The sequence below is a fragment of the Scomber japonicus genome, chromosome 1 (genome assembly GCF_027409825.1).
Source record: "Scomber japonicus isolate fScoJap1 chromosome 1, fScoJap1.pri, whole genome shotgun sequence".
NCBI lineage: Eukaryota > Metazoa > Chordata > Actinopteri > Scombriformes > Scombridae > Scomber > Scomber japonicus.
Window position 1 is genome coordinate 4,774,161 of NC_070578.1, and position 11,076 is coordinate 4,785,236.

Sequence of the window (11,076 nt, forward strand, 5' to 3'; positions counted from 1 at the left end):
TTACAACACTGGGCTCAGGACATGTGATATAGAGGACTAAAGAGTGGTATTTTACAACATAAAAAGGGTGATTAAAGATGCAAAGAGATGATACAGAGACAGAGTGGAGTCCCGATTCCAGCTGGGTGACTCCAGATGCCTATGACAGGAACTGAGAACTGTCACGGACTTCAGGGGGAAAACACCAGCTGTGTTGAGCACTGACTCCTCACTGAGCAACAATCTCAATGCCTTTTTGTACTTCAAGGCTAGCAGCAGCCAGCTGGAGAATGGAGCTACATGGTAAATGGTAAATGGACTGTACTTATATAGCGCCTTTCTAGTCTGTGCGACCACTCAAAGCGCTTTACATGACATGACATCATTTACCCTTTCACACACATTTATACACTGATGGCTACCACGCAGGGTGCCAACCTGCTCATCAGAGGAGTCTAACCATTCATACACATTCATACACCGTTGGCACAGCAACAGGATTAGGGGTTAAGTGTCTTGCCCAAGGACACATCGACATATTGACTGGAGGAGCCGGGAATCGAACCACCAATCTTCCAATTGAAGGACGACCGCTCTACCTCCTGAGCCACAGGAGATGCCCCCGTTAAAACGGCGTGTCCGCTGTCCATCTGAGACCTCTCCTAAGATTTTGTAACAGTCTGGTGCTGACTGCTCAAAATTTAAACAGCAGATCTGGTGTGGGTTATTGTGCTTTGTTAGTGCACACCATCATTCCAATACAGACTGCAGATTATGCCTTCAGATGGCTCTAAAGAGGAATCTAGCTGTTGTGTATGATAGTTGCGTTAGTCTCTCATTTCACCTGTGTTTGTAGGTTGTTTGACAGTTCCAATGGGGGCTTCAGGAACTGGGAGTTCATGACGGTTCATTTCTGGGGTGAGAAGGCAAAGGGCACATGGACTCTGGAGATTATTGACACACCGTCAAAGCTACGTAACCCTGAGGTGCTGGGTAAGGCTTAGCAGTATACACACACTCAGGCACATTTAGATTTACTTTTACATGTGAAGCTGATTATTATGATTGTTACTTGGTACAGGTAACCTAAAAGAATGGGCACTGATCCTTTATGGCACATCTGAGCACCCTTACCAGCCCTACAGGGGACAGCACTCCCGTTCAAGGATGTTGGAGATCACAAATCCAGAGGAGATCCCGGAGGAGCCAGAGCTCCAGTTGGAGGAGGAGGAGGAAGATGAATACAATGGTGAGAGACTGAAAGGGTCACATTTTTAATAACTTTCACAATGAAATATGAAATATATGATAATGTGTCCTTGGGAATCTACTGTGCAAGGAATCTAGAAATAAGAAACATGTTTAACTCTTGAAAGAGTAGCTTGTTTTCATGAATGATTACCATAAGTATTGCACAGTACAAAGAAGGTGGGTAAGATATGGGTGTAATATATTTATTTTTAGTAAAAATTAAGATAAGGAGCACAAGTATAGTCAGAGATAGACATTCTTGAATTTAGGGGGATGTTACTGGTATGAAGAAAACTTTCCATTTTGTATTATTTGAAAGATACCCTGTAAGTTACACATTGTAGAAAGAGATTTCTAAGCTGTTTATACTGTTAACAATGATGATGGTGGTGAAGTTGATCATGATCATTGTGAACCACGCATCAAGGACCATGCCACAGTGAGTGTGGAGAGCAGGGCTGTGATGGACCAGATGCTGACCACTGCCTCAACTGTATCAACTTCAGCTTCGGCAGCTTGAAAAGTGGCAGGTAAGAGTCTAGAACCAAATTTAGGGGGATGTAAAGATCACCAATGATGTAAAGCTAAGATTCACATTGCTTTAGGTAGCAGATAGTCTGACATACATTTCTGAATATAGTTGAGCTTGCCCAGACTTTAAAGTTGCACTAATGACCTATTGACAATTGATCAAATGACTGTATGGTTAAGAGTGAAAGGTACTGACAAACTCAAAGAGAAATGTAACCCAACTCTACAGTTCCCCTCAACTCTATGGAGCTTTTTAGCAGCTATCGGCCAATTATTTTGGTTTACAAGCCCACAACTCCTGTCTCAACACTCTTGTTTAAAGCAGCAATCAGCAGCTGTTTTCAGTATAAAAGCTCTAATAAACCCACTGTACACTACCTGGTGACCACTTAACAGCAGGCAGACAATGCAAGGCAGCACTCATTAGTTGGTGGACAACACAACAAAACTTATATCTACATTGTATATGCGCAGGCTAAGCTACGATGGCTGGCCCAACTGGCTTGATAGGCTTAATAGCTTAATCTGAATGAAATTGGCCACTCTGTTGTCTAGCCACCATCACTGTATAATTGGTTCCACTAGTCTTCCCAATAGCCACAAACTCCTCTGGTATGAGAAATGTTTCATGAATCATGTTCAAGATTTAAGATTAATTTATCATTTTACAGTACTAGGTTGTATAACAAATCGTAGCTTGTACTCCCTTTAGGATACTCCCAAAAAACAAAATTATATAAATTGATTAATAAATAATAAATCATAAAGATAAAACTTTATTTTATTTTATTGGACTGCAGAGGATGAATTGAGCCCGAGGAAAGAATCTGCTCTGTAGTCTGGTGGTGTGACAGTAAATACATAAATACAAATACTGTATCTCTATCCCTTGACCTGTTTGACCAACAAAAAGAACATTAATTTCATTATAAAGCAGTACATAAGTTTAAGAGTGCAGGAAAGTTTACAGGGTCCCCAGGTGGGAACCCTCTCAGTAACTGTAATTTAAATGTAAGTTTAGGAATGCCAAGATTTCTGGCTTAGTTATAAGAGACAGGGAGTCAAAGAGAGAGCTGACGTTCTTTCTTTCTGTGCTCTAAAGACCATTATCTATCACTGCAAATGTATGAAACACAAGAAAATTCATTCAGTGTCACCATTTTATTGCAACCCTTTTCCCTGTTTTTCTTTGCTGACCTGCATGATCTTGTTTAATTGTATTCAGAGACTTTTAGTTGGACACATGGCTCTGAATGGTCCATAGTTATTCAGCTATGCGTCGGACCCAAAATTGACTTCATATGTGAGAATATCTGGTTGCACATATATGTGGATCTAAATGCTGAAATCAGTTTGAAGGCGACTTTCTTCAGACAAACTTCTCTGGCAAACTTTCTCAACAGGCCAGACTGACCCATTGATCAATTGTCAGCAATGTTCAGTGTTTTGTGCAGCTGTGAGAATTTAGATGCCCACAGTGAAGATGCTTGGGTTCTATCTGGCCACTGCCGTCTTGATTGATTCAACTTCATCAGCCTTATCTTTGAGATTTTTCTCATGCCTGGCTTCAAAATGTAATTTTACTCTTGAAATTGGACACATTTTTTTGAGTGCACACTGCTCGGTCCTACTTTAACAGAACTTTATTTGTTTGTCCAAGATGGCTGAAAGAGAAGAGAACATCAACAATTGTTCTTGAAATAAAGCAAAAGAGAAGCTATCCTACATTTTCACTACCACTGTAAAGCTGCGCTCTTTGAGATTTATTAATTATTTCAGTATTATTTTAAATCAGATTGTTCATTTAGTTCACCAGTAGGCTATATTTTATATTAAACATTTTTTATCCAAAAAAGTGTATTTAAAAAACAGTTTTTATTGCATTGCTTTGTGGTGCCCATGTAAATGGCTTTGTGAAAAGTTGAATTCATAAGCAATAAAATGCACCTTTGTTCAGCTGCTAAAGCTTCACTTATTGTGGTATGACTGTTAAGTTATGAAAGCTAAAGTATATGAATGTTAGTGAACTTTAGGTGAGTGTTGCTGTAATCTAACACTGTATTTTTCTGTGTGTGTGTGTGTGTAGAACCTGTGTGAACCACTGTCCGTCAGGACACTATGAGGACATAACGTCTCGTCGCTGTAGACGCTGCACCAAAGGTTGTGAGAAATGTGATGGTAGATCAACCAGCAGTTGTCTCTTGTGTCGCAGAGGCCTTTACCTCAACGCACTCAACTCCAGCTGCATCGACACTTGCCCCTCAGGTTACTTTGCTGATGAGAGTAAGTCAACACATCCGCTATATAAGTGAGAAACAAACATCACTGAAACATTACTAAATAATAGATGAGCAGAGCCAATACTGTATAAATGAGAATTGGTCACTTCAGCCTATTATTTGCATCTGATAGGACATTAGACCTATTTTTCATTTATCAAGGGTACAAAAAAGAAGAGTAAAGCTTGATTTGTTTGCAATCACGTTACATACATCTTCATTGTCTCCACTTGTCAATGTGGTATTGGAGATACTGACCATGTGTTTTTAAAACTCATATCACTAAGTACAATGTAAGGAGTATAACAAGAACAATATGGCACATGTTGGCTCTTTAGATAATTCTTAATAGTTTGATTGCTGCATGTATACAGTTCATGTAAAGCTGCTGAGTCATGAGTTATGATATTACTTTAAAAATGAGTAATATGTAATAAGTGTAATTAAGTAATTTGCCCAACACAGATTAACACACACTACACAGATTAACACACACTACACAGAACCACCAACAACAATTAAAAGACAAGGAGAATTTTTTAAGTTTATAAAAGCTGTATTTGTTGTGAATATTATTTGAATATCCCAATGCTTAGTTACTGATGGACTAATATTGATATTGTCAAGATAAATATTATAAATCATATTCATTATCAAAAACTTTAAAAAATATATGTTTCATTTATAAAACTGTTATCAGACAATAATCAATATTGTATTATGTATCTTTTGGGTACACTCAACCTCTTTGCTTTATATAGTTTAACTCTGATTACTTTGTAATTGTCCTCTCAGCTCCTGAATTGTTTTTTTTTTTTACTGTCATCTGAATGTGATTGTAACACAGCTTGATCCTACTCCAACTTCAACAACCGCAAATACTACATACAAGTAGCCACTTCACTACCTACAAATACCACAAGTATGGGTACTGGGCCAGACCCAGATTGTTTGCTAGCACACTGCTGTGTTTATTGGCATATTACTGCCACTAACTGTCTGGTACAGGAATAGCATGAAACTGCTGGCTGGAATGTTTATGGGGTCACACACATGCTTGTACTTGAGCTTCATACGGGAAATGCTCACAATTGCGTCTCTCTAAAGTACTATTATGGTACCTTTAAGTATCATTACTGGACCCTAACTACACACTGATGATGATTAAACCCATCAACTGGAAATGTCTGTGTTTTATTTTTGAGATTGTATACGTTTCATATACTATATGCACGAAATACATTGATGCTTATGCTTGCTGTCTATGCCAGATCAGAGGTTGTGTCTGAAGTGTCATGAGAGGTGTATGACCTGCCTGAGGTATGCAGATAGATGTACTGCCTGCAGAGAAGGCTACAGGTATGTAAAGACAGCTAGATTACCATTTATATATGAATAGGCCTGTCACAATAATTACCTCATCGACTTAACATACAATAACATAATTATCAACATCATCATGTCTATATATGGACTCATCATATGATACATGGATATGAGCTTGATCTTTTTTTTGACCTCAGTATCACCACACTTAACATTAGCAGCTAAGAAGCTATTCATGTCACATTGGCTAAACAACTAGTGTCCTCCATTCCTCACTGTGTATGAATTAAAGGTAAATAACTCTGTCCCCAACCATAAGTGTAGCACCCACTCTACAACCCCCCCCTCCCCCCCTTACATTATTATACTATTATATTATCATTATATCAGTGGTATAAAATGATCTTTAAATGGCAATAATATCGTGTATCACAATTATTTCTGAGACGATATATCATCCAACAAAAGCATTATTGTGACAGGACTATATATGAACTTTTAAACTTTTAAACAGGTAATGTAATGTAGCTGGGTGTTTCTGTTTTTTTTTGTAGTCTGGCAGGGATGACTTGTGTTCCTGAATGCACTAATGGAACCTTTTTCCATCTGGAGGAGATGACATGCAGCCCCTGCCATTCCTCTTGTAGGACTTGTACAGGTTAGTGTGTTTGGTATTGTGCAGTGTACCTTTACATGAAGAACAACCTTATAATAAAAGTTCTCAATTATGAGTCAAATGCTGATTAAGAAACTGGAGGTAAACCTGTTACTTAACAGAATGTATCATACAGGGACCTGTAGGAGAACTTGCATGACATGGAGTTTCATATTGGTTTTCTCAGGACCAGGTAAGGAAGAGTGTATCCATTGTGCTGAGGGCTACCTGCAGCAGGAGTGGAGGTGTGTGCAGACTTGTATTCCTGGATACTATTCTGGAGAGGCAGTAGGAGTCCCCCATAAGATGTGTCACAGGTGAGTCATTCATAATCATTTGTCCCTGGATCGTCTGAAAATGTTTTTTTTTTACAATGATAGCAACAAAAAATCTATTTCAAATCCATCAGTGTTATGCTTCTTGACTCCAATTTGTATAAGTTAAAATCCACAGTAAAAATCGAAATGTTGGATCAGAGCCTAAATTTATAATTTTATTTTTATAGTATTTGTGAAGGTTCAAACTGTTTGCAGACGATACACATATTTCTTGGTTAAATTTAAGAGGTGATTTTATGTAAATTTTCAATAAATTTGAGTGAAAATTAATTCATGGTTTATGCAGATTTTTTTTAAAAAGAGGAACAAGTCACAATATCCATAAGTGGAGTAATTATTGAAATGCAAACAAACAAATCAAATTTTTGTTTTTAATTAAATACCCTAATCTTTTTTGAAAGTGTCCAAAAGTATTGCATATTTGAATAAAGCAAATTATATGTTGGATTATAAGACACTTGAAATGTTGTACATCTCACTTACTGTACCACATTTTAGTGAGTGTGTGGAGTTGTGGGCAAACACATCTACAATTTATTTAAATACATGATCTATACTACAGGGAAGAGCAATAAAAAATATAAATAAGGTGGATGGGAGGTAATACAATTTGTCAAATTCTAAGATTTGATGATTTCAGCTGTTTGTTGTTGTGTCTCCAGGTGTGAGGAAAACTGTCTGACCTGCAGCGGCCCCGGAATGACCTGCACCAGATGCAAAGAGGCCTACAGTCTGGTCAGCAGGACCTGTATTATTAATGCATCCTGTAATAATGGTGAGTGTAAAATTATGATCTACATCAGCTTCATTCACTAACTGTACAAGTTGTTCCAATGGAGGGTTTTCAATAGTTTTTCTAATTACATCGTTTATCCATTTTATGTTTTCAAAAGTAGGATATGACTCATCTAATAAATGAAGGACAGTCAAAAACAATATCAAAATTAAGCATATTAAGCCTATTTCATACATTAAGCCATGTATGGGTCAATTACGTTTTTTTGTGTCCATGTAGATTGGCCAAATCTGAATGGGTTAGAATTTGAAATTAAACATATGAATAACTTGCACACATTCTTTTTTTGTGGACCCAGCATCAAATTTCTGCTTTTAATCCATTTGAGAGAATATATTAGAGGATTATGGCAAAAATGTCTAAGTGGTGTAACCATAAAAAAAGTCAATAAAACACCATATCAACTAGTTTGGCATGATCTTACATTATAACTTTTATATTAAATAAAGCTAATGGAATACAATTGTTCTAAATATTACATTTAATCTGGAGAATCATGGAGATCAGGAACCATTTACATTTATTGTTTATTATTATTATTATTTGAGTCATTATTAGTATAAGTCCACTTAAATACACTGTAGGTGGATTCAATATTTAATATTTATCATTCTTTTGTGGTTACACCATTTGACATTGTCAGGAGCATTCAGTCTTACTTTTGGTAAACAATGGTGCAAATGTCATTTCAAATGATATAAAACCAACAAAAATGCTAAATGTACATTTAAACAAATCTGATGCTGCTTTTAAAACTAGTTTTAACTGATTTTTGAATCGCTCATCTTGGCAACACTTATTTGTCACTGACCCATATACACTTGAGCAGGGAGCCATTATAATTATTGTGCTCATTTTTCATGTAGTTCAGCTGATTCTCTGCCTCTGTTCTCATGTGTGTGTCAGCTGATGAGGTGTTCTGTGAGATGGTCAAGTCCAACCGTCTCTGTGAGAAGACGCTTTACCGTCAGTTCTGTTGCCGTACCTGTCTGATGAACGGATGAAGAACCACTTCCCAACACCTCCCTTTCTGTAATCAATGTTGAAGAGAGACTGAAGAAAAGAACAGAAGGTTCAAACATTATAATGAAGTAAAATGGCCTAATTTAACAGTGAATGTCTCTGCTTGGAATGTAACTCTAAGGCAGGTGGGATTTTTACTAGATAAAATGGGCATTTTTATAAATGTTACGCAGTATGTGGAGTGTGTATAGTCCATTGTATTGAATGTGTATTGAACATGTGCAAAACCAATGTTTAAAACCACTGTTTTCATTCAAATATAGTAAAGACTGGATTTGACATTCACTAAACATTTATTTTAATACTGTTTTATCAAATTAGTTATATTTTTTATTTTATATCTAAACCATTTCAGGGTCTGAAAAGGTTCAGAGTATTGGCCATTCCCCTCATACTTATTTCAGACTTTGTTTTCAAGGCTAATATTAGAAATGTTGTCAGTATAGTTTAACTTTTTTCTAAGTTAAAATGTAAATAATAAACCTCATTGAGCTTTATGAAGTCAGAAGTGTTGCCTCTATCTTCCTTTTTCTCTCAGTCATGTTCTGATGTGTCTGGGTTTTTTTTGGGTTCCCTTATTTTCACATCGTACAACTTTCATAAGTTTAAAATATACCTTTCAAATACATACAGTATATTTTATACTGTATATTATTTTAAAGATTGGATGTAGTTCCTAAGGTGTTGTCATAGTGATAAACCTGCGCTTATTGACCTTGTTTCCTTGTTTCCAGCAGCAGCAGGCAGCTGACAGCAAAACATCCGATAAACCTACTGCAGAGTAGACTACCTTACATCAAACAGCAAGTTATCCTAAAACCAGATATTTTTTTCAGCAGAGACAAGCCACAGCTGAATGGAAAGTGAACATTGGAATTACATCCATTATTGAACATTAAAAGACGAGTTCACAATTGTTTATGTCTGTCTTCAAACAACTGTCAGGAGCCCAAATGAATGGTGAAATCTATTTTTCTTGCTGTAATCATTCCTCCTGTTCATACTGACCATTAGAAGATCTCTTCATAATGCTCTTACAATGGAAGTGATGGAGGACTAAATCCACAGTCCTCCTTCTGTGTAAACATGGATTTAAAAGTTGATGTGAAGCTAATATGAAGCTTCAGCGTCCAAATGAGTCAAATCAAGTCTTCTATGTTTCAGTGTTACAGTGTTTTTAGTGTCAAAGTTCCTCTTTTTGTTACTATACTTCCACCACAGCTCAACAGGAAACACTAAGAGGGAATCTGATGCTAAAAAGACTGTAAATGTGTCAGATATCACTTGATATGACTAACTCACACTGATGAAGCTCAATAGAAGCTGATCATCTACTTTTAAATGACTGTATGGACACACTGTGGATTTAGTCCTCCATCACTTCCATTGAAAGCACATTTGAAGGAGATCTTTTAATAGTCAGTATGAACAGGAGGAGTGATTACAGAGAGGGACAACTCTTTACTGTTCATATGAACACCTGACTGCTGGTTTCAGACATGCTCGAAAAACTGTGAACCTGCCCTTTCACACTGACAGTTGCTTACTTAGTGACTAATATTTAATTATATAGAAAATATTTAGGATTTAAGGCAAAATGTTTGAAAAGTGATTTCTCATAACTAACAGAAGTTAGATTAATAAGCAAATAATGTTCCAAACCGAGACATTCTTTAGTTTTCGCTGCTTAATCCTACTTTCTCTAAACTTGTTGGGTATGACCACTTAACAAAAGCTTCAAGATGCTGAAAAACCAGAATGCAGTAGGGTGCATAAAGTTAGATATAGTATGACTGACACATGCCTTTGGAGTAAAATGTGTTCAAAGCGTCAAGATGCTCCTAGAGCAGAACTTGGTAGAATGGTGCCACTAGAAAAAATAAAACAGAGACGTAATTTGGAATAAAATGTATGAGTTCAAAAGCTTCAAAATAAACTCAGATTAAAAAAGGAGGGAAGGTAGCTGTTACTAAACAATAGATCTATCAGAGCTGACAGTTTTACTTGTTAAAGCAAGAAATAGGCCTAACCATAGTTTGCCAGCATACACAATACCAGAGGCAATTAATTACTTCCTGTTAATTTTTCAGAAAAAAATGGGCTGGCCATATTTTTAACAAGCTATACTATTTGTTTCCTCCAGCAACGAGACAGACCAAGAGAACTGTATTAATCCTAAAGTGAAATGTAAGTACACTGCAGCCACTTAGATACAAAAACACTGAGGTAGGTAAAAATGAAGGGCTTACCTTAATGCCTGTAATGTACTGTTTGCTGACTATACACCTGTTCAATGATAATACGTTATAATACACTGTACAAAGTCAGGTGGATATTACTATATACATGATTGTGGATGTTACAATTATGTGTACTTGAATTTACATATTTTCATAATGTTACAGGCTTGGCTGGTATCTATTTTTCTAAACTTTCATACCTTCGTGTTGTCTCACCAGTGTAAACAGTATGATGGAATCTGTGTCACAAGAAACCCCCAAAAACATAAAAACTGCTGAGCTGGAAATAACCATCCTTCTTCCATAGATTCTTGCTGGAGGACCCTATGTCACTTGTTGCTGTAGTGGATGATGTGCGGGTGGTGGTGGCACACTGATAGTTGAATAAGCACAAAAAAGAACATTATTAGACAGCACAGCAATATTGTAATTACTTTGAGGTGTGCCTTTATTTGTTAGACTTTGGGTTAATATGACATTTTTTCAGTGTTACAATTGCCTCCATTAGGGAGGCAAATTTAATATTATATTCTTGTCATTATTAGTAAAAATGTAATACCTGTATTATTAATTAGTGCACATATATATGTCTCATATCAAAAGATGACAAGTGTGTCTGTGAGTTAAGAAGGAAAATGTAAAAAATGTTACAATTGCC

The 11,076-nt window shown here is 36.5% G+C and overlaps 1 protein-coding gene across 1 annotated transcript in view; it reads left to right on the forward strand.

The window, feature by feature from the left end:
* The window catches only part of pcsk6 (proprotein convertase subtilisin/kexin type 6), a 33,494-nt gene extending 24,814 nt beyond the window's left edge, over positions 1-8,680 (forward strand). Inside the window, exons 13-21 of the mRNA XM_053317134.1 lie at positions 836-972; positions 1,061-1,228; positions 1,658-1,760; positions 3,848-4,044; positions 5,312-5,399; positions 5,921-6,024; positions 6,209-6,338; positions 7,022-7,134; positions 8,062-8,680. Coding sequence (XP_053173109.1) covers positions 836-972; positions 1,061-1,228; positions 1,658-1,760; positions 3,848-4,044; positions 5,312-5,399; positions 5,921-6,024; positions 6,209-6,338; positions 7,022-7,134; positions 8,062-8,159 — 1,138 coding nt within the window. The 3' untranslated portion in view covers positions 8,160-8,680. The remainder of the gene's footprint in view (positions 1-835; positions 973-1,060; positions 1,229-1,657; positions 1,761-3,847; positions 4,045-5,311; positions 5,400-5,920; positions 6,025-6,208; positions 6,339-7,021; positions 7,135-8,061) is intronic.
* Positions 8,681-11,076: the final 2,396 nt, after the last annotated feature.